Source organism: Akebia trifoliata, chromosome 16, assembly GCF_017979445.1.
Source record: "Akebia trifoliata isolate Shusen 1 chromosome 16, ASM1797944v1, whole genome shotgun sequence".
Taxonomy (NCBI): domain Eukaryota; kingdom Viridiplantae; phylum Streptophyta; class Magnoliopsida; order Ranunculales; family Lardizabalaceae; genus Akebia; species Akebia trifoliata.
The window spans coordinates 10,856,038-10,880,470 of NC_141390.1; the positions used below are offsets into that span (position 1 = coordinate 10,856,038).

The 24,433-nt window shown below is 36.6% G+C and overlaps 1 protein-coding gene and 1 pseudogene across 1 annotated transcript; both read right to left on the reverse strand.

Annotated features, from left to right (window-relative positions):
* Nucleotides 1–1,564: 1,564 nt before the first annotated feature.
* On the reverse strand, nt 1,565–12,597 carry LOC147382560 (kinesin-like protein KIN-12B). The gene is made up of 16 exons (XM_086427978.1): nt 12,242–12,597; nt 11,950–12,087; nt 11,791–11,874; nt 11,564–11,689; nt 11,431–11,490; nt 11,290–11,343; nt 11,094–11,186; nt 8,178–8,272; nt 7,816–7,962; nt 6,849–6,998; nt 6,640–6,769; nt 5,145–6,206; nt 4,792–4,890; nt 4,409–4,561; nt 3,170–3,925; nt 1,565–1,974 (listed from the first exon to the last, which is right to left on the reverse strand). Exons 1-16 carry the CDS (start codon nt 12,503–12,505, stop codon nt 1,669–1,671), a joined length of 3,717 nt encoding a protein of 1,238 aa, XP_086284104.1. The 5' UTR covers nt 12,506–12,597; the 3' UTR covers nt 1,565–1,668.
* A 4,279-nt stretch (nt 12,598–16,876) lies between these two features.
* LOC147382561 (UDP-galactose/UDP-glucose transporter 4-like) overlaps nt 16,877–24,433 on the reverse strand; it is a 33,762-nt pseudogene continuing 26,205 nt past the window's right edge.

The following is a 24,433-nucleotide window of genomic DNA, read 5'->3' on the forward strand; positions in this document are numbered from 1 at the left end:
TCCAAAAGAGAGTGGAGGCCTTCATATCAGAGGTTTAAGGAATTTGGTATTGTTAGGTAGATGGTTGTGGCGGTTTGGGATGGAAAAAACGAGTTTGTAGAGAAAGGTAAGTAATAAAAAATAGTGAGACATTTGGGTGGGAAAGTGAGGAGGTGAAGAGAGTATTCAAATTTTCAGAAGTGCATCATGTTTAAAGTGAGAAGAGGATCTAAGATTCGGTTTTGGAAAGACTGGTGGCATGGTGCTTCACCTTTTGTTTGCAATTCTGACGGCTTGAAGCTTTGTCAATAGAAAAGAACATGCCAGTGGCTGCTTTCTTGAACCGCTATGGTAATGTGAACTCGTGAGATTTGGGATTTAAAAGGGATTTTAATGATTGGAAAATCCAAGAGTTAGCAGATCTAACAAACCGACTCTACCAAGCACCGCTTGAGTCATCTGGAATTGACAAAAGGAAGGAGTGGACACAAATCAAGGAAAGACCTTTTCTTTGGTTCCTTTTACGTCAAAATCTGCCGCAAAGCTCAACTCCTTTACTAGTTTCGTCCATTTGGTAGTCAAAAGTTCCTTCAAAAGTGATGTTTTTCATGTGATGAGCTTCTCTGGGTTAAATTATCACGATAGATAAACTCATCTCTAGAGGTTTTGCGGTGCCAAATTTTTGTTTCTTGTGTAAGGTCTACGGTGAGTTGGTGAATCACAATTTGATTCGTTGCCTTTTGTCTCTGATACATGGTCACATTTCTTTGGCCTATTTGAAATTAGTTGAGTCTTCCCAAGATCTCTTCTTGATCTTTTCCAATGTTGGAATCAATCCTTGTTCACTGGTACGAAGTCAATCCTACGGAGAGCCTAATTCCTTTTTATGCTTGTTGGGGTGAATGGTTGGAGAAAAATAGTTCACGCCACAAGATGATTATACAAATCTTTGGATTTTTGCTCTTTGAGGCAAACTTTTGGCAGAGTTTAAAGGTGTTCTAGGTAGCTTTTCTTATGTTTCTTGTATTCTGGCTAGACATAATCAACTGCCTTCGCTTTTCATTAAATAAAGAGTCATGCTGGGGTGACACAGGATTTACTGTGATTCTCACAAATCTGACATGGAGATGCATACATAACCGTACATGGTTTTTACTCGTGCAAGGAAACACATCTATGGTTATGTGCACATCCCACGTCAGACTTGTGAGAATCGCAGTAAATACCGTGTCATTCCAGCATTTTCCTTAAATAAATCACACAAAAAAAAAAAGAATAATGCTGAAGTGACCTCAGGCTGAAACCTCATATCGCACTTCTTGATGTGCAAGTGTATGGGAACAGCTTATGCTTTTCATCGAGATACAAGTGGAAGCATTTATGCTTCCAATCCACTTTCACATCAAGAAGTGCGATATGAGGTCACTCTAGCACGACTCAATAAAATTCTTGTTACATTTGAGATCGAAATGAAATATTGACCCTGAACAGATTGTCTCAGAATGTTTTGGAATATTGAGTCAAGACCCGTGTGGTTTTTTCTCCTTGGGAAACCTTGCCTCAAGATGATCATGTAAAGAAGCACTTTTAAGAGAACCTATGAGGATTTGTACTCAAATTGGTAACCAGAACGTACAAACCATTCTTCTAAATGTAAAATATTAAACATACATTTTACATTACATTTCTTTATATGTTACAACGATCATACCCAGAGAACCATGAAGATGGCTCACTGAGCTTTGAGAATTCACCATCCTCTCCACTATAGGATTTCTGAAACTCCTCTCTCCATTGCCGATCACCACCAGCATTGAGGCACTGCCCTCCATCATATTTGGCCATGTCAGAATCCAGTCTAGTTGCTTCTTTAGGTAGTCGAGACTCTGCAAGAAATTGGTTCAAAGTAGTCATCTCTCTTTCATGTTTCTTCTTCAATTTATCGATTTGTATGTAAGCTTTCTCAGCCTCTTGTTCTGCCTCTACAGCTCGCCTCTGGGGAAAAAAAACACCTGTAGTGTCAGTTATTCTCTACAACTCCCAAAAAAAAAACTATTTGTTGAAAATGAAATTCCAAATGCAATCACAAGATGATTGTAATGAGGTAGCACACATGATATAGATGAGGTCTTCCATTTCATGCCCCACACGTATTGAAAGGTATGATGATTGTGCTCGTTTATGATGGATAGGGTTACCATCATCCCCAATGAGGTCAAGAGTTCATGGAATAGGAGACATTCTGTGTGTCCCACCTCCATGCTTTGATATTACATCCCTTAGGTCCATTGACAAGTACCTTTGATTTTCTCCACAAACAATATATGCATTGTAACAATGAAAATAAATGAAGTAATACTTAAGAGAATATTGAATAGTTCCAGTTGGTATGTCAACTTGATATTGACAAGTTTTCTGTTATCAGTGTGTGGAAGTTAATTTCATATCCTTCATCACAAATCTAAAGCACAGCAGGCGTCATTCTTAATAAAAGCCTAATAGAAATTTTAAGTGTGTAAATTTGATATTTAAGTCAGAAAGCTAGTGTAGAAATCTTTCCTACTTTGATGATGCCCAGAGTTACACCAAGTTCAGTGGTGCCCGGAATCACAGACGTAACTGAAACTTACAAATATGCAAGTTTCCCAAATTCTTGGACGTGCATGCACAAATTAAAAATGCAAATGCAACAGAACTCAGTGACAGAAAGCAATTTGAATTTAGGGTAAATTACACTTTGACCTCCCTGTAGTTTGTCATAATTCCATGTTGACCCCTATATTTTGATAATTGCACTTACCTCCCTTTTCACTGACAGTGTTAAAATTAAGATGTAATTTTACTATTTTACCCTTTCATTTTATTTTTTTTATTACAAAAAAAAAAAAAAAAAACTTTTGGAATGATAATTAAAAATGCCCCAATCTAAGCATTCACACTTTTTCGTATGAACCCATTTTTTCACAAGGATGTTTTTTTATTGAGAAGAAGAATATTTTAAAAAGGATAAATTGATCTTTATAAAAGTAAAAAAGTCATTTTTTAACTGTTTGGATGACTCCAAGTAGATGGAACCCCCTTTGATAACCATAAGGAACATAAGTGCAATTAACAAAATGTTAGGGGGTCAACATAGAATTATGCCAAACCACAAGGGGTCAAAGTGTAATTTACCCTAGAATTTATTCACCTGGGCAGTTGCAGCAGTTTCTTCTGCTTCCTTAAGCCGAACAAGTAGTTCACCGGCAGCTTGTACAGCCTCAGCAGTATCTCTCAGTTGAGACTGAAGCCCCTTATTTTCATCTATGAAATACTTCCTCTCTTTTTCTCTCTCCACTTTTAATGCCGAAATTTCAGCTGCAAGTGAGTTAATGAACTTAGATTCAGCTCCCTTGACTCCTGCTTTCATTGCTGCTCTTTTGACATCATCTATCCCTTCTTGCATCTGCCGATATCCAGCAAGCAAAGTAAGATACTTCTCTTGAAGTTCAACATATTGTTCAAGAATACGTGCATGACCCTGCATTGCCATTTGCATTGCTTCCTTCAATTCTTCTGAGCATTTCTTCTCGGAATCAAGTTCATGCCTCGTCTTCTCAGCAAGAACGCGGCTTGCTTCAAGTTCTATTCTTAATTCTTCAGAAAGAGAGATCCATTTGTTCTCAGCCTCGGTCCAACGATTCCTCTCCTGTTCAAATAGGTCAGCCGAACTAGGCTCACACGAATAGGTCAGCCGTGGTAAAGGACTTTCTTTTCGTGCTGATATGAGGGAAGCGTCTACGTAGTATTGTAGTTGGCTTCTCAAATGCTGAATCTCTTCCATCAACACATCTCTCTCACCCATATCAAAGAAGTTTCTATACCCATCTAGCTCATTTTGAACTCGTTTTAACTCAATTTTTGCCCTCAAAACCTCAGGATGGTTATCATATTTCTGTTTCAAGATCTGCACACCCCAACCAATCTTATTATTAGTAGCATAATTTAAAAATATATCTGATATTGGCACCCCAACTTCTACTTATTACACCCCTATTAGAAACAGAAAATAAATAAGTCAATGGTTGAGAATAAGTAAAAGTTGGAGTGCCAATAGAACCTCTTGTTTTCTTTTTATTCTACATTTCTATTATTTGGGTTTAGGATTTTATATGAGCCTAATCATAACTGTGAATAACTATTGAATTTTTCTGAAGTGTCATAATGTTTTGTAATGTTGAGATTATAATTTGAGCCAAACCTTTGTAATGTTCGAAGAGTGTATTTTATAATCTTTAATTGGGGTGTGATAAATTATTTAAGAAATTGGGGTGTAATAAGTAAAAGTTGGGGTGCCAATAGCAGCTCTCTTTTACAAATAGAGAAAAAGAGGAAGGAATCAAAATTTCAAATCTTGTAAGTAATGATTAAAAAAAAAAACAGAAACAACCTTAAGCTCATTTGTAAGTGATGCTACTTCTTCCTCCATGAATTCTTCAATGGGTAGAACACCATCCATGAGGCTCTCAAGCCGAATAATTTTGTCCTCCCGCATCTGACCAATTATGGCATTGCATTCCCTTTCGTGCTTATATTGTTGGACCTATAAATGTCAATCAAAAAGAAAGAAGTCAAAGCAGACAGAGCAGCCAAAAAGTTTTCCTTTAAAAAAGAAAGATTATATTGCCACACCAACTTTTGCTAATGCCACACCAATTCATATGTAAATCACCAAAGACAAAGAATTAGCACACATCTTCAGATGGCATTAGAAAAAGTTGGTGTGGCAACAGAAGCTCTCTAAACAAAAGCAAAAATCTGAAAGAAACAAACCAAGCGACTCAATTGCATAATTTCAGAAGTCTGCTTGGCACAAAACTCTTCAAGTGCCATTTCTCTTCTGATTGCTCCTGCTAAGACCTTTTCAACAGCCTGAATCATCAATCAAATATTACGACTCAAGAAACTTGCTTATAGAGACTAGAGAGAAAATAAGGAACCATTTAAAAGAAGAGAAATTCTATAGCCACACCAACTTTTACTAACTTCACCCCAATTCATATGTAAATCACCAAAGAATTAGCACACATCTTGGAGTGCCGCTAGTAAAAGTTGGTATGGCAATAGAAGCTCTCTAAAAGAATGTAATCTTTTGGACATATCCTTCTTGATGCTTTTAAACGTACTTTGGGAACTTGTTTCTTGGATTTGTCAGCAGATGGTGTTCCATCAACAGGTGTTAACTGCATATCGGAGTTGCCATTGGCTTCTTTAAATTCAAGATGAGCTCTGCTATTGCAATTACCACACAAAAATGACGATGAATATTCTGGTTCTTCAGAATCTCGAGGAAGAGTTTGCACACCCACGTCAACCTTGACAACGTGCAATGGTTTTAAGTCTTCAGGCTTAAGTGAAAACCTGAATGAAGACCGCCCCATTACTGAACTCTGGCGGTGATTATCAATAATTTGAAGACCGCGATGGAGATTTTCTGCTATGTGTTGAGTTGGTCTAAGAGCATTTTTACATGTTTCACTTGAGGGAGAATTAGAAGAGTTACTTTTCAAAGACCGTACAAAAGATAAATGTAGAACCTCTCGACCTAGTCTTTCGTCCTCTGATAAGTCTTTTTGAGAAGCCGATAACATTGATGATGATGTCCTAAGACTTTTCCTGCCATTATTGTTGACTGTTGGTGAAACACTCAAAGTAGGAGAATGAAGGATTGGAGAATTGGAGGGAGAATTAAGCTTCTCCTCAATGGGCTCCACTGCAATGGACTCTCCTGCAGAACCCATATTGAGTAAGTCAGCTTTTGTAGTGCTCTCTTCTTGACATTGATGGTTTAACCCATCCAGGTTAGAACTGTCTTGGGCTTTTAGAGAAGGCTTTTGACAGCTCTCAATAACAACTCTATGCTTGTCTTCTTCTGACGTTTCTCCTAATTGACAGTCTACTACATTATCATCATCAGAATTACACATTATTGCATTTTTAATCTTTAGTTGTTCAAAGGGTACGACTTGCGAGTCTGATTGTGGACCAACTTGAATGCAAACCCTTTCAACAGCTTCCTCGTCAATTTCCATCTCCTCATCACTATCATCTTCAACATGAGGTAATGTCATAGGATGGTTGAGGCTCAATTTCAAGAGATTCAAGCTTCTACGGGCATTCCAAGTTGTTGAATAACCTCCAGTAGCGTCTATTGGACTACCATTCGTCTTCATTCGTAGAAGTTCATCCTATGTAACATAGCAAACAAAAAAGGGAACTTCTGCGTGTCCAACTTTTCAAAAGAAACTGGAAAGAAATGAACTTTTACAGTGTAAGAAATTGGGAGCCAAAATTTGTCTTATGTGGGTTAAAAGTTTGGGATTGGGTTGATTTTTTGTGAGGATGATCTCCTCACCATGTCACAAAAAAAAAAAAAAAAAAAAAACAGCCCATTCTGAAACTTCTAACCCCATCAAAAGTGGTTTACAAATTAATGATAAAAATTGACGGTCCACGATTCTTCAACTTGTTAAGTAGGGTTAGAAGTTTCGGAATGGGCTGATTTTTCGTGAGGATGATCTCCTCACCATAGAAACCATCCTCACAAAAAACCAGCCCAGTCCAAACTTTTAACCCACATAAGACAAATTTTGGTTGCCTAACAAAATCCGTAAAGATTACCTTTAGCTGGCGTATTACTTCTCGCAAGACATTCACATCGTCCTGCATTACTTCATTGACAACTGCCTTGTTCTTAATGGCTTTTGCACGCTGTGCAAATCTCAAGGTACTCAAAGTTTCACTCTTACAGCTGCATTATTAATGCACATGAGCTTCCAATGCAGGAAAAACAAGACAGCATGGAAGGCAAGAAGGATTTAAAAAGTTACCTTTGTGTTGAAGAAATAGCACAGATCATCGCTAGTTTTGCGTTGCCACCTAAAGATTCCTGCAACAAGAACGTCAACTTGGAATCCCGGTATGGTATATGCCTTTGTTTTCCTGATTGGGAAACTTCTGCAAGAATATTTATTAAGTTCCTGCAACTCTCACAATATACAGTCATCAGCACAGGTTAACCAAATTTCAAGAGCTGCTATTGGCACCCCAACTTCTTCCTATTACACCCCAATTAAAAATAAAGGAAATAAGAGAATGATTGATAACAAGTAAAAGTTGGGGTGCCAATAGAAGCTCTCCGGTATTTTTGCTAGATTTTTGGGCTTAAGATTTTATATGAACCTAATCAAAATTGTGAAAAACTAGTGAAATTGTTTGAATGAGTGTGTTATAATGTATTGTAATGTTGAGATTATAATTTGAGCCAAACCTTTGTAATGTTTGAAGAGTGAGTTTAAATCTTTAATTGGGGTGTGATAAATAATTCAAGAAATTGGGGTATAATAAGTAAAAGTTGGGGTGACAATAGCAGGTATCTAAATCTATGTTGCTTAATAAGTTTTCAGGGTGGGGATGGAACTTAATTACAATGTATCATGACCCTTCTTCTACAATTGTATTCTCGTGTCATTTATGCATAATTTTGCATTAAATTATTCAAGTTTAATATTGAATTGATGGGTATAAAACAATACTAAATCAACAGTTTTTAGTGATCAATTGTTAGCAGGACTTTAAATACTAATTTTTCATGGATTTGTTAACCTAAATACACCTCCAAACTTCTTTTTTCTACCAAAAATGCACTCATAAAGTTTTTTTTACCAAATATACCCTCAAATGCTTATTTCCAAGGTGTATTTAATGCATCTTAACATGTGCACTAACGACGCCCATTTTTCAAATCTAAATTGGTCATTAATCCAGGATGCTGCACACTGAGAAAGAAAATCATACCCAAGTTGTGAAAGGGATCGATTAATATTCCCTGCTTCCTTCAAACGTTCTCCGGCTGCACCTGTAAGCTTCTGTCTTTCCGATCCAGCAAGATCAACAAGATTTATTCTACTGATCCTGAAACTGCTTAAACCATCTGCTGTCCTCTACAAAAATAGATGTGAAGTTAAACTGAACCTAACATGGTAAGTTATAAAGTAACAGAAAATCTAAATGGAGATTCTCTCTTAGATCTAAATGGAGAGTCAGCAATTCAACAATCTGAACTTAAAATAAATCAGGAACAAAAGTTACCTTGCATCGTGACTCGACAACACAAGTAAAACACTATGGAGACGATGAGACTTCTCTGCATTCAGTAATTGCATCGTGACTCGACAACACAAGTAAACACACTATGTGAACGTGAACTCTCTGCATTAGTAATTGTTGCACCAGTCCTCCTGTTTGATAGTCCCTGCACCAATAGGAAATATGGTGGCAAATGGAATGTACAATATAATTCATTCCTTCAGATTCTAAAATACCAAATGAAAATTTGAAGTAGCTAGGACACCCAGGACCATGGTTTAAAATGTCATTTCATTTCGATTTTTCAAAAGTCGAAACGATACCAAAATATTGCCGAAACATACGAAACACACTAACATTATATAAAAGATAAAGTCTTCCCCAAAAGTCCATAGTCAAGGGTCATGTCATTAGTCTTAAAACACAAGAGGGTCAGGTCTAAATGACCTAATCTTCTATTGGAGACCAAGGTCAAGGGCATCTCTTTTGTTTGAAATTAAGAGGAGAAGAAACGCACCCTCTCTCCGACCTCCTTTCTCCCCCCCAGATCTCTCTTGAAGATCTATGGATTAGGAAATATCATTTATTGTTTTGAAAATTTTGGTGTGGTGATTGCTTCGTCTCGGCTTGGCTTAAAAACCGAACTGTTTCTTACATGGATCTTTAAACCATGCTCAAGACCATGTATCCATAGTGACAAAATCAGGGTTCGGGAATAATTCAACAAGAGAAAGCTTTGGAAAATAGTTGGCAAGTCGATACAGTGCCAATACTAAGTCTAAAGATTTCTAGTTTCACTTCACTCTCCATCACCAACCTTAACAATTGTTAGTGTCAACAAATGAAGCCAACACTCTTTTTTAATCTTTTGATATGTTAATGTGACAATACTCAAGTCTAAAGATTTCAAAAATAGTTCAATCCGAGAAATTCCAACTAGTTTCCAGGGTTCTTACTTTAGGACTTTAGGTGTTCTTATGAAAAGTGAAAGTAACTATAACATTCATGATTATGTATCTACGTTTATGCAAAAACTGAAGAACAAAAACAACTACTTATCTCAATTCAAAATGATGCAGAGGCTTCAGCACATAATGTACTTTAGTTCATAACTTTCCCATTTACTTTGGTTGAAATATTTTTTTACTGCTAATATACACATTATTCAGTCAAATTACACAAAGGTAGATAAATCTTTCTACATTATTTTTTCTATCCCCACATCTCTCACATATTTCTCTATTTAGAGAGCCCTACAAACACCTTTTTTCACTGTACTTAATAGCTTTGGATGTCATTCCACTCCGCCTACTGCCATTTCTAGTTTCATTCCATTCTTCGTCAGCGCATAATGTAGCTAAGTGTTTTATTACAACATTTACAATTGTTAGCATCTACAAATGAACTTAATTTGCCAACACTGTTTTTTCTCTAGCTTATAAGTCAATGTGCTTATACTCAATTCTAAAGATTTTATAATGGTTCAACAATGAAAATTTTCAATTAGTTTATAGAGACCCTCTACTTATCAGAGTCTATGTGTTCTTATCATTGATATGAAGTAGCCATTGAACATTTGAATCAAATGTAAAAACGAAAAATTCCTTCTTACATAGCGGATCCTGTTAAAGAAGTCTGGATTCCAATTCAACAGATGTCTACTTTTCACAAATTTATTTTACATAACCACCTTCTAAGCAAGCTATCACACATTTTTCAGCTTGAAAAGGGCTAGTTGTAGTGTGAACATTTATTTAAGCATGAGAAAGTAAGTTTCCTAGCTTCAATCATTGGTATGGGAAACAGGGATACGATTCCTCATCTCCCTAAATCTAGCAAACAAATGACGATACAGGTATCCTATCCTCTGTAATCAAGGTGAATGCCTTAGTATGCCTCAGGCGCACCTCAAGACAGGGAGAACCAAAGGTGCCTTAATATATGGGAGGCGAGGCAATGTAATTAGGGCAGAGTTTGAAGCTGACTGGTTCAGGGGACGAATATTCAAGGGTTTTTTGTTAGAGATTGAAGAGATGGGCATTTACGTCATTTCTCTTTGTATATGAGAGAAGTCCTAAGTCAAGGGAACAATGTCATCAAACAAAAAACATTGGGTATCTCAATCATTCACCCAAATGCCTACATGTCCCCCTTGACCTAGGTCTTCTCTAATATATATTAATACAAAATGGCTTGAAAATATCATCTTTAATATCGATCTTGAAAATTCGTCTCCACTAATACATAGAATCGATTTTTTTTAATATCCTTTCATCAACCTTTCAATCTTATTTTCTTTCAGTTTTCCTTCCCCTTTATTTGTAGCCATTTTCCTGTTTGTGCCACAATTTAAATATATATTATGAAAGAACTCTTTTTTCATTACCACAAGTTTATGGCCAAAGTAGTATAACAACAAGTTTAAATGTTGGTGCATGTGTGCCCAAAAAGCATGCATACAACCCAACCAAAGAATTGGTGGATACCATGATAAAGTAAAGGATGTTGAAAACATAAAGAAAAAACTACAAAACCTATCAAAAAATAATAATAAAGAATAAACCACAAAAGGGATGCATACTTCTCTTTTGCTATGCATCCAATCGTCATTTTCAATTTTTCTTTATTGGCTTTTTCTTTAATAATTGCAACAATTATTTTCCCAGATAAAGAGAAGAAAGGGGCTATATAAAAAAGATTATCTCAAAATGACATAGACAAGAAAGTTCAGTGTATTAATGCGTAGAGGGGAGTTTTCACCCTTGCATGGAAGAAAAAGAAAGGAAAAACCATCTAATATGGGATGCATGTGAAACAAGATAAGAATATTAAAGAATGAAAAGTACAAACAAAACCTGACTTTTTTGAATATTTTCATCCAATCATAATTCATAACTGATGCTATTTTCATGCAATCATCCCTCGTGGATGTTATCCTATATGAGTATATATCATTCACAAATATCAAGCAGAACGATTGTCCACACCTTTATCAAAAGTTGCGTCATCTCCTTTATTGTATACACATATTCCTCTGTCAGATTCTCAACATACACACCAGATTTGACATCTTCTCTGATCTGAAAAACAATGACCGAACAAAAAAGCATGAGGAGACCATGCACACGTAACAAGACTAAGACAAGTAAAACTGTCAAAGTAAAAACAGTATATTCTTTTTACCTGGAGGTTCCTTTGATTTGGATCCAGCAAATCGGTGATTTGTTCATTGTAAATCTGTCGCAGAAAACCCTTAAGGAATAATGAAGTGGAAGAGTAATCAACTTAAATTAGTTGAATTAAAAAGTAGTTCATGTTCACTACCTCAAGGAAAGAACAACGACATTGATAATTGAGTTGTTTGTCGGCATGCTTAACTTGCTCCTGAGAAGGAAACATGAGAAAGAGTCAAACTTTTAATCCGCATCAAAACAAAGAGAACAGAACCGAACCGAACCTCATCTAAGCGTGCAAAAAGTTGTTCAAAGACACGCGGTGTTAAGCCCTTTAGATTGCTCGATAAATTTTCTTCCAACAAGGCATTGGCCGGCCCCCACATTGTGTACGTCTTTCCGCTCCCCGTCTAATCAATTAAACTAAATTTCAATAAAAAATTCTTCTTACATACATAAATTTAGTAACATGAAACTAAGGATCAGTAGTGTTGATGAGAAAAAAAAATACTTGGCCATAAGCAAATATGGAACTGTTAAACCCAGCCAAACAATTTTCCACGAGAGGGGCTCCTACAAGCTGGAATATTTCTTGCTGAAAGATTTAAAAATGAATCCAATTAGGAGTTAATAAATCTAAAAATAAATAAATAAATAAAGGAATTCTCACCTGTGTTGAATCCATATCAGCAACAGAGTCAAATCTGAAGGTATGGCCAAGGACCGACAAGGAATCGGTGGATACTTTCTGAACTATCATCTCTCCTCCTTCCTCCTCCTTATATGAAGGTCGCATTCGCACTATTACCTTAGTAATTCCAAGAAAATCGATAAATTCAGGACAAAAGACCTAAAATTAAGTTCTAAAAATCATTGAAGAAGATTCATATATACAAATCTAAGGTTTTAAACAATCCAATTTCAAGAAAAAAAAAAAAAAAAAGAAAAAGAAAGAAGAATACCTTGACTCCGGAATCTGATCCAGGAACGCAATTTTCAGGGATTGTTTCCATGTTGAGCTTCCTTTTGAGAGGATTAGGGTTTGAAGATGGAGCTCTAGGTGGGAGAGGGCTCCTGATCTTTCTGGAAGATAGCAAATCAGAGGGTGGAGCATTTTCTTTTGACGATTTCTGCTTCCGAGAAGATCTCTGTTTCTGAGAATTAGGGTTTGGAGAAGATTGGATTTCCCTCAAGATTCCGCTCCTTGGTTGCATGAAGTTCTTCATCTCAGAAGTAATCTGGAGAAAGAAGTTAGAGAGAGAGAGAGAGAGAAACCCTAGAAATGTACAGAGAGGAACCCTAAAGATCGAAATGAGGCCGTTATGAGAAGAGAGGGGGGAAAGGAAGGGGCGGGTGGGTTGTGAATTTGAATTTCAGAACTAAAACGTCATTATCACGGGCGTATTTATTATTCGTGAATAAAAGGATTTATTCTTTGTTTTGCCACACCAAAAAAGTTGAGAGTTTATAAAGCCTGATCAACGATTTTTATACCACAGCAGAACCGAAATTATAGATGGTACTGGGGTGTGGGCCTAACAATTATAGATGGTACTGGGGTGTGGACCTAACAATTATATATTTTCAGTTACCACTCCTTTTAATTTTCTTTACCAAATGTGCTCTTCCATTTACCAGTATTTTACTTAAACTAATGAAAAATCTGCAAGGCAAAACATACATGGCTGGTGTGGCAAGGGCACAAAACCCGTTGATCTTTTTCCATATGTATCTCGAAGAAAAGTATCTATAATTCAATATCCTTGTTATGTCAGTCACGTACAAATCGCATATATTTTGCCATGTCAATTTATCATTATTCTATATTTTATTCAAAATAATTTATCGTTACTTTTTTCACTTTCCCATATCATTGTTATTAGACAAAAGTGTACTTGTACTTGATAACAATTATTGAAGTGTCATTAAAAAAAAAAATTAATTGAAAGGCTTATGCACCTATCGACATTAAACTAAATGCATGATAAGTGATGTGTCCAATTTCATTGAAAAATATATTGGTATTTAATTTAAAAAATAATAAATTAATACTAATAAAATCTTAAACCTAATTATAAAAAAAATTAAATATATTGAAAGGTTTTAGGGAGCGTATCTTCTTATTACAGCGGAGATCCGAACCTTGAGTCGTGTCATGTTGAGTCGATCGTCAGAGATCGAAAATCTAAATACCTGTCACGTCGACACTTCTAGAGTTGTCGCTGTTTCTACACCTTAAACCCTAGGGTCCTCTTCGATAGAAACCCATAAAAACTGCTACTTAGAGAGAAGAAATTATGTTTTAGAAAATCTGATATTCTGTTGTGTTTTGTTGTTCTTGTTATCTTTCACGTCCCCACATATCATCTATTTATAGAGATAATTAGAAGAAAAGGGATTACAGTCTCCTATTAAAATAGGGACTCAACCTTATTAAGACTCTGATTCCAAGAGGAGTCCTAATATGTGAACAACATGGGTTGGATCCACATAGACGCCTAAAAACAACTAACATCTCTCACTCGTCCATGATGGGATTCAACAATCATCTCCTCATCTCAAATTATGCATGTATTTTCTTCATACAATGGAATAAGGTGTGCGACCAACGGGAGTTTGACTTTTAGAGAGAGCAATATGCCAAGTTTCTATCTAACTGACAAAACACATCTCATCTCTTATAACTCACATATGCCCCAGACTTATTTGGTCACATCAGATTAAACATTTTTCAAACCCTCATGAGCCTAAGCTCTGAACAATATTCAATCATGTACACAATGCACAAGCTTTCTTTCCAAAAATAAAATAATTTGTAAATCTATATATTTTGTTGAACATACAAGAGTATACATTAAAAAAAAAAAAATTTGAAAATAGAAATATTAGTGTCGGCACAAGCTTAAGTCATTGTATACAATCTATCAATAGAATGTGATGTCAAATAATCTTCCTCAAGCCCTCATATTGCTTAGTATTGGTTTAGCTTTTTTCTTAGTCATGTTCCATTAGAAACTTATCAATCTTAGTCATAGGTAACATGCTAGAGTCAGTAAACATTGACCTCTACTTTACAACATAGTCATAAATTACTAAGGGCACAATAATTACCTAATTATTTAAAATACTTACACAATAAGGAAACAAAAAATCATTCACTTACTCATATAGGTAAACATAGGTCAAAAATAATATAGCACATGTAGTATGACTAACATGTTATGGTGGAGTTCCTCAAGAGTTCTTTAACCTCAACACCATACGGATTTAAGTTTAGTCGCACTGTGAGCGCCTAACATGAACTTTCTAATCTAAATGCTTACCAAAGCACCTGATTAAAGTTCACATTCGACTTTCTCAAGCTTTGTAATTCTACAAGTTTATGAATCATAATTGATTCTTATGAATCTCATCTTGAAAGCGCCCTCGATCCGCGGGGTGCACGGATCCGCTTTTGACCCTTGAGGTTTGGGAGTCGCCACCTAGTTATTACGGTCTAGGAACCGAATACCGACTATAAACGGATAAAAAAACTAATCTACTAAAGAAAAACTGAATCCAGGTATCACATTACGGGGTTGAAAGGTGTTAGGCACCAACCCCATCCAGTCAATGCCGGTCTCTACTTATCCCAAATAAGACTACATTGCTAACAACAAAACCTAGATATAAAAAAAATAACAAAAATTTTACCTTCAATACGCAAAGATTATATTCCATCAGATCTGATAAAACTGCTCCTTGTACCGTACTCCTTGCTTCGTCATATCTCTGGATCTGATTTCTGATCTCCGAGGCAAGGTATCTCTTTCTTGAATCTGGATTCTTCGAATTTGTTATGGATTTTGGGGTGTTTTTGAAAGGATTCTAAATGTTTTTCAAGCTAAAATAGAAGTATGGGTGTTAGGTAAGGAGTTGGGACTTCAAAACTAGGGTTTATGGGAGGTTTTTTAACCTACTTCTCTTGGGGTTTATGATTTTATACGAAAATAGGGTGTGAGGACCCCTATTTATAGATTTTTTTAAGGGTTTGTTTAAATAGAATTAGTGTTTAATTAGAATTCTTTTAGTTAGAGTTATATTTTAGTTAGAATTATTTTAGGTAGAATTATATTTTAATTAGAATTATTTTAGGTAGAGTTATATTTTAGTTAGAATTCTATTAAATAGAGTTATTATTTAATTAGAACTCTATTAGGGTTTTGACTTTTGGTCTTATTTGATTGACTTTAAGATTTTGACTTTAGTCTTACTTGATTGACTTTAATATCTTGACTTTAGTCTTACTTAATTGACTTTAATTTTGACTTTAGTCTTACTTGATTGACTTTAATACCTTGACTTTAGTCTTGCTTAATTGACTTTAATTTTTTGGAGAACCCCTCTCTATTATATCTTTAATTCTTTGGACCCCCAAATGGAGGGGTCCTTGAAGAAATATCTTGACAACCCTCAACAATTTTGCCTGAGAGCCTGATTGATCGATTTATTTAGTTTAAAATTTTAAATTAATTTTATTAATGTTTCACTTTAATTATTTAATATTTTATTTATTAATTTTGAAAATTTTAATTATAAAAATTGTGAAATTACCGTTTTGACCTCGAAGAGAACTTTTCGCTTTTTAAGTTGGTTTTTTATGTTCTAGGATGTTCTAGAATTGATTTTTCATAAGGAATTCAATGAAAATATTGTTTTGTGTCATTTATGAAATTTTTTGTGTGGAATGGTCGTGAACTTTATGAAGGGCATTTTCGTAATTTTGTCAAATTATGTGAAAATTGGTGAAATGATTTATTTGATTTCGATTTGTTGTTTTATGTGTTTGGATGAGTTTTCCTAAGCGTAACGTAGGCTCTAGGGTTGTTTTGATGTTAGGGGTATTTTGGTAATTTGGTCATTTTTCAGTGATTTTTATCGTAAAGCTTTTTTTTGGTATGCAAGATGATGATTTATATGTTTCTGGGGTCGTATTTTCCTAGCGTAGTGTGGTTTCTACAGTTTTCTTAGTTCGAGATACCTCATCCGAATTTCTGAAACATATCTGGTAACAAATAAAGCATTGAATAAATATCCCTCATTGGGAACCATTGCAATCGGGTTGACGAGTTGATTAATCAGGCGGATGCAAAAATGGGGTGTCTACACATCTCAACAATATTCGAGATGACAATAATGCAATTATCAAGCTCACAATCATTACAGCCTGTAAAATTGGTTCAACTCTTAAGGTTTAATTGTCTAAATAATACATTCCTGCTCGCAGTCTATGCGTCAGGGTGATCATTGTGTGAATGAATGATCTTAGCCTGATGACAAAAAACAACTCCATGTTTAAAAATATAATAAAAAATGTGTGGGCATAAGATAATCCAAAAAGAATGCAATATAATGATGATATAATCGAATGGAAAAAATAAATATCTATATATAAAAAGAAATATCCAATAAAACAAGAAGTCTATTACAATCACAAATCAAAACCTACGAAATCCCAAACTCCTAATATGAGTATGATAAATGTCGCGGGAAATATGTTTAGTCAGAGGATCTACTACCATCTGACCTAAAGAAATATGTAATAAGACTACTTCCTTCTACGCAATCATATCTCGAATGTAGTGGTAGCAAATGTCGATGTGCTTCGATTTTCCATTGTATTTAAGATCTTTTGCATATGCTAGTGCCACCATACTATCACAATACAATGATACAAGATGCGAGGCACTATGCACTATACTGAGCTGAATAAGAAACATTCTCAACCACACAGCTTCTTGAATCGTAGCAATGTATTCTGATTCCATCGTGGAAAAAACAACACAAGATTGTTTCTTACTAGACCAAGAAACAATACCACCTCCAAACAAGAATGCATAACCTGATGTGGATCTACGCTTATCTAGATTACTAGCCCAATCTGCATCACTATAGTCCTATAATCATAAATCTGCTCCCTGGTAACGTAGTAAATAATCTGCATTCCCCCGCAAGTATCGAAAAATTCTTTTTACTGCCTTCCAATAAGCAGTTCCTAGATTACTTTGATAACAACTGACCAATCCTACTGCAAAGCAAATATTCGGTTGAGTACACATCATAGCATACATCAGACTCCTAATTGCATTTGTGTTATGCACTTGTGCCATGACAGGCAAATACTAAGATGTAAGGAATGCCCCTTCTAGACTGAAGTGTTCATGGGTTTATAATTTTTCATATGAAAACGCTCAAACATTCTTTTAATGTAAGTCTCTTGAGACAAACAAAGAAGTTTCTTGAAGCGATCACGAGAGATCTTAATTCCAAGTACAAAATTTGCTTCACCCATATCCTTCCTTTTAAAATTTGAGAATAACCACTTCTGAGTGGCGACAATCAACTCTATATCATTTCTAGCCAACAAAATGTCACCAACATATAAAGACAATATTAAAAAAATCTTTCCACTCCATTTAACGTACACACAATGGTCTTCTTCTATCATCGTAAACCCATTTGTAATAATGGCTCGATGAAAACAAAAGTACCATTGCCTAGATGATTGCTACAAACCATAGATGGACTTTTTAAGCTTGCAAACTTTGCGCTCATGTCCTTCTATTTTGAAGCCTAAAGGTTGATCCATATAGATCTCCTCATCCAAATCTCCATTGAGAAATGTTATCTCAACGTCAATCTGGAAGAGTTCTAAGTCTAATTGTGCGACAATGGCTAAAATGAAGCGAACAGATGTGAGTCTCACTACTGGTGAGAAAATCTCATCATAGTCAATACCCTCTATTTGGATATATCATGTCGCAACCAGACGAGTTTTATACTTATCAATAGTTCCATCAACCTTTCGTTTGACTTTTAAAATCCATTTGTTTCCAATAGTCTTGCGTCTAGGCAGAAGATCAACAAGTTCCCAAACTTGGTTCTTTATTATAGAATTAATTTCATCTTGCATAGCAGTCATATATTCTTTAGAAGTAGATGATGACAATGTCTCTCAGTAATTCCTAGGTTTATCATCATTTAGTGAAGCAGACATGAATGATTCCCCTTCAATCTCAAATCGACGTCGAGGTATTGTTTCACATTTACTTTTATGTAACTTAAGATCATCATCAGTAACATTTAGTGGTACACTCCTACTGATTGGTACACTCCCACTATCATCGACGATCATCGGATCATCAGAAGGTTTACTTATCCCACCATCACCGAGAATAGGTGGAGGTTCTTCTTCTGATTCCAGATTTGATTTTATCATTTCATAGAACTCATGTGATGTTTGAGTTTTCTTTTTTGCTTGAGAAATCATTCTTCATGAAATCCACATCTCACAACTCAATCTCTACAATTCTACCATTGTCTCGTTCATAAATAAACACAAAGTCTTTAGAATGCTCAGAATATTTTATAAACGTGCATTTCTTAGCTCTCATATCTAACTTTCCAATCTGATGGGAAGGAATATGAATAAAACCAGATGATCCCCATGGACGTAGATTACCCAAATCAGGTTTTTTACCTGTCCATAACTCATAAGGGGTGTGTAGACATGGGATTTCGTCATTACGATGACCACATCTACAATTGTTTGGAGTCGTCACCATTTATTTTTGTAAGTGGGTGTGAATGGTCACCCGATGTGCATTTTTTAGATAATATGACATTTTTGGCATTTAGTGACTCTCGATGGATAGGAACGAATCGAGCCTTGAGATTCGGGGTAAGCAACTCGGTTGGAGAAAAGGGAAGGTGTTAGGCACCCTTTTCTCCCCACTAAATAGTGGTAACCTCAACTCAACTCAGTCATTTTGATTTAAAAAATACGAAAAATAAAATGCCACGTGTTGTGCATTTGTACCCTAAATAGGGATTTATTTTTGGCTTGATTATAGGATCATCCCATTGATAGGGATGATCCTTATAAACCCTTGCCTTGAGAAGAGAGGAGGGGGATGATAGAAGAGGGAGAGGGAGAGGGTGTAGAAGAGATGGGGATTATTTTTGTTGCACCCACCTTATATCTTCTTTTCTTCTTCTTCTTTGAGTCTTCTTAAGTCCTTAGTATTTTAAGAAAATACAACTCTTTTTTTATTGAAGGAGTATAGAAGAGATGATGAGAGGGATGAGTGTAGTATGTGATTTTTTTTTGTGAGACTTGGGGAGGATTAGTGTGAGGGAATTGATAAGATTTTTTTTTTAGTGAGAAGGGTGATAGTTGTTAGTAGAGAGAGAGAGTTGGGGAGAAATTTTGTAGTGAAAGTTGGGGGCATTTTTGGGAAGAGGATGAGGGTATTTATAGATGTTGAAGAGTTATTTTAGGGATATAATGGGGTGAAGTGAAGAAAAAGGATAGAATGGTTATGAGTTTGAAAGAGAAGTAGGTGTAATTTAGAGGAGATTAGAGGGTATTTAGGGAAGGGGGGTTAAATGGGTGAGTTTTGACCCAAATGGTTTGGATCCTACCCAACCCATTTGGGTGGAGTGTTTGGTGAGGTGAGTTTAAGATGGTGGTTGTGATTAAATGGTATTTGATTTAAGAGAATGGAGGATTTAAAGAGGTGGTTGATGATATTTTGGGAGGGTGAGGGAGATGATGCCATGTGTCAAAGTGGGTGAAAATGAAGGATTGAGATAGGTTGATGGGAGAGGTTGAGTGTTTGACTTAAAATGATGGGTGTAGGTTTAGGTTGTAGATGTGGGTTTTGTAGGGAATGATGAAGGTAGATTAGGGGAGGTATAGGTTAGGGGTGTGGGTAGATGTGTTTGATTTGAGAGAAAAGGTGATGGGTTTATGTGTGGGTAAATGAGATTTAAATAAAATTAATGGGGTAGGTAGTTGGGTGAGGGAGGTGAGATGGGGTGATGACATGTGTCATCTTTTGATGATAAAAGAGTGATTGGTTGATGTGGGTTGTGGTTTATGGGTTAGGGTTGTGGGTTGGATAATGAATTGGATATGGTTAATGATTTGTGGGCTTTGTAGTGTTGGGCTTGGGTTTTAGAAATGGTTTTGGGTTTTAGGGATTGGTTGAGGGTTATTTTGGAATGGATTTTGAGGGTATAGGTTGGTTTTAGATTTTAGGTGATGTGGGATTGATTTTAGGCTAGGGGTAAGGTGAGAAATCGATTTAGGAAAGTGTTGAGGGCTTGTGGGCCTTAGGTGGGCCTAGGGTATTTGCGGATTCGGAGGTGGAACAGTGGTAGTAGAGGAGGGTTAGGCATCCCAAGTCTCACATTTTTAATTTTTTAATTTTTTTAGATTTTTGCAATCATTAGTTTGATCAAAAATGCCATGTGTTGGCGAATCGGGCCTTTTACGCCCGTTGGGGAATTTTATCGAAAATTTGGCGTTTTTGGTTTTGAAAGCGGAGCGGTGAATATTGGGAAAACGTAAGGTAGGCCGAGTCATTTTGGTGGACCCCCTAGACCATTGAGAGGTCTTAGGGGCCTCGGTTTGGTCAAAATGTCACTTTTCAATGACTTGGCCCTTAAGGCCCGTTGGCCCATTTATTTGGAAAATCTGTATTTTTTGGCTTTTTCGAGTAGTGGCCCGTTCAAATTGGGGTGTCTACAGCTGCCCTTCTTTGCAGGAATTGCGTGCAAAGAACTGCAAAGAATAGACTAAACCCCTATTTGCACGGGCAAGAGAACTTTGTAAAACACGACTTCGATTTTCGGATTAAATTGATGAATTTTGTGGAAAATGGCGCCTCAAGCACGGGGTCTAACAGAGTTTTTCCTTATTAATTCTTTGATCTCGATGGCGCGGAGCTCGTGTGAGATCTTGGATTTGATGAAAATTTGATGAGTTTTGAAATTCGACTATTTCTTCGATCGTGTTTTGATAAATCAGAGTTGAGTGCAACTCGAAAGATTTTTGAAATTCTTTTAATTTTTTTTTTTTTTAAATTTCCTCTTCATTGTCTTCTTTTGTTGATCTTGCTCTGTTTCTATCATTAGCTAACCCTCTCAATTCATGCATTGTCCTTTGATACCTTTGATCCTTTCAACGGTGCAAGCACTGAGGTTGTTAGCAGTCGTCACAAATCCAAGAGAGAGTTTTGCAGTTGGAGCACAAGCAATATGGTTGTTAACAGTTATCACTGATCCAAGAGAGAGTTTTGCAGTTGGAGCACAAGCAATATGGTTGTTAACAGCTGTCACAGATCTAAGAGAGAGTTTTGCAGTTGGAACTGAATCGACCAAGACCTGTTGCTTCGGTGCTACTCTCTTGCAGTATCAACATACTCTTTCGCACTTCTTGATTCATTATCACACCAATATCTCTAGCTGGCATGTTACTAGTCATAACACTTGCCAGGCGTTCGCACTGTCAATCTAAGGTAGCAACCCATCACTTTGTTCCCAATCCAAGGTCAGAGTTAATCAGTATTCTATATGTACTGTGAACTGCTTTGTCATCCACTTCTATATGTTCGACCCATATGACCTCGGAGTGACCATTTGGCATTTCTTGGATTAACCACCCTGATGGCCTTCTTCGACACCTTGATATCGGGCTAGGACATAAATGAGCCAAGGAAACATCGACCACCATTCAAATCCCCTCGGCATGTTGTTTACAATACCTTACAAAGAAATTTTCTCAAATCAGAATTAGAGGTGAAGGGACTTGAAATTCTGTTGTCATCACTTGAAGGGCTTTATTGTAGTTTTCTGCTATGCTTGTTGATACGACCTCAAGAGTCATCGCTCTTGAAACAATGCTAGAAAGTACGATGAACTACTAATTCACATCCATAAGGATCTCAACAAGGTTAATGTGATTCATGATAACAACGGCCGTTTCTCGAGAAGCTTCTGACTTCAATCCAAATGGTTTTAGTCCAATTCCCCTCGGGAATGTTTGCATGTACTCATCTTCACTTAGAATCTCATAAGCATGATCAAGACTATGCACTCACAATGGTTTCCTTAGTTAGACCATTCTTATAAACTCTTTCATTGCTGCAACTACGAGTTCGATGATCAATGGTTTATCTGCCTCAGTCAGTCCGGAGAGTAATTTTAGAAGGGGTTCGCTTGGGGTCCCTGCTTCGATGCCTTTTGCGTCTTGTCTAGTGAGTCATGATGCTTCGGACGCTAAAAAATTGATGATGAGTAGGGCTGCCTGGATCCGTGCTTTGTAGGAACGTCTTGACTCTTTTTTCATGATGTTTGATTGATTGCGTTGTATTAACTCTTTTTGTATTTTATTTTCATTACAAAATGTTGAAAGATTAATGCAAAGAAAATAGATTTTGTACTTACTTGGCCTCAGGTGTATCTAATGCTTTGAAAACTTGAAGTTTAAATAAGTCCTAGAATCTTCATCATCGGCCAAAATAGTAGTTTTTTCTTTTTTGAAATTTTATGAAATATCTTTATCAAATGAGTACGATAAATTCAAAGTTTGTACAACCTTTGGTTGCGACGATCTTGGTGTTTTTGCCAATCACAGAGGATATAAACGTCAATTACTCTTTTGATTCCTGTAGAGTCATTCCCAGTGCCATGGTATTGGAAGACTATTTTGGGTCTCAGGATTTTGGAAATATTTTGCCGTTCACAGTTTATACTCTTGCGGGCCAGGAGTTGTTTTTTTTTTTTAACCTTTATTGCCCCTGATGCCAATTACGATTTTCATCAGACCCGATTTCCACATTTTTACGCATCGACGTCCTTTTTAAGACTTTCATCGTGCTGGTGGCTTTGATCTTGCCATAGTCTGATTCTTTTACTCATAGCGCCCTTTCAAGTTTTCACTATGCCCTTTCAGACCATGCTTGTATTTTTCTAGATTTTTCATTACAATTCTGCTCGGAGTCTCCGTGTCTTTGTGGCTTGATGACTCAAGTTGAGCCGCAAGATCGACGACTCTACTCTTGTAGTGGTACTCTTTCTTGAGTAATAGATCTAGATTCCCCTCTCGAGCTTGCTGACGACTATTCGTGGTTCGACAACTCAAGTTGAGCTGCGAGATCGACTACTCTACACTTCAAGTACTCTTTTTTTTGAATATCCGATCTGGATTCCCCTCTCGAGTCTTCCAACGACTGACAAGACTTTGAGGTCCGGACCAAGTTGCAAGATCATTGGTGCTGCCACTGTCGTTATGTTGCCCTAGAACATTTCCTGATCAAAAAGGACTTTAAGTAGGATGAAACGTTGGCTTAGGCTTATGGTAGTGGAAGGTTACAAAAAGGTTAAGGTCTAGGTTTTAGTTTATAAACATGGGGTTCGTCTATTTTTGTTTCGGAAAAGTGATCTATGTCTCCTCCCAGCGTCTCTCGAACTTGTTTAGGCCGGAGATTTGGATCGAGCCAAGATCAAGTGTTCGAGTTTTTGACTTTCTTGATTTTTTTGTATTTTTAGCCGTTCACAGTTTATCCTCATGCGGACCAGGAGTACTTTTAATGCTTTTGATTTTTCTATTTTTTCTGATCTTTTTTTTTTTCGTTTTGTAGTTGTTGACTTGCCCCAGTCTTAGGTTAAGAAATGAACGTGATGGCTCAAAAGGGTTGACTAGGGTGTGATGGTTTGTTTGGGATAACGAAAATGGCCTTTCGTCATCTCAGGGTCAGGTCTTAAGCGTAATATTTCTTAACAGTGTCAGCATTGATCGGTTGCGGGAAGACTTGTCCGTCCATTTCTGTGAGAATCAGAGCTCCTCCCGTCATTACCTTCTGTACGATGAATGGTCCCTCATAGTTTGGTCTGAACTTTCCTCTGGCGTCTTCTTGAATTGGCAGAATCTTCTTTAAGACCAGGTCTCCTGGCGAGAAATCCCTAGGCTTAACTTTCTTGTTATAGGCACGAGCTATTCGTCGTTGATAGATCTGTCCATGGCAAATGGCTGCAAGGCGTTTCTCTTCAATTAGATTCAACTGATCGAACCGAGCTTGAATCCATTTAGTCTCATCTAACTCTGCTTTTTTTAAGATTCGGAGGGAGGGAATCTCAACCTCTACGGGTAAGACTGCTTCCATTCCGTAGACCAATGAATACGGAGTTGCCCTAGTCGAAGTTCTGAACGAGGTTCGGTAGGCATGTAGTGCAAAGGGCAACATGTCGTGCCAATCTTTGTATGTAACTGCCATCTTCTCGATTATTTTCTTGATGTTCTTGTTGGCTGCCTTGACTGCTCCATTCAT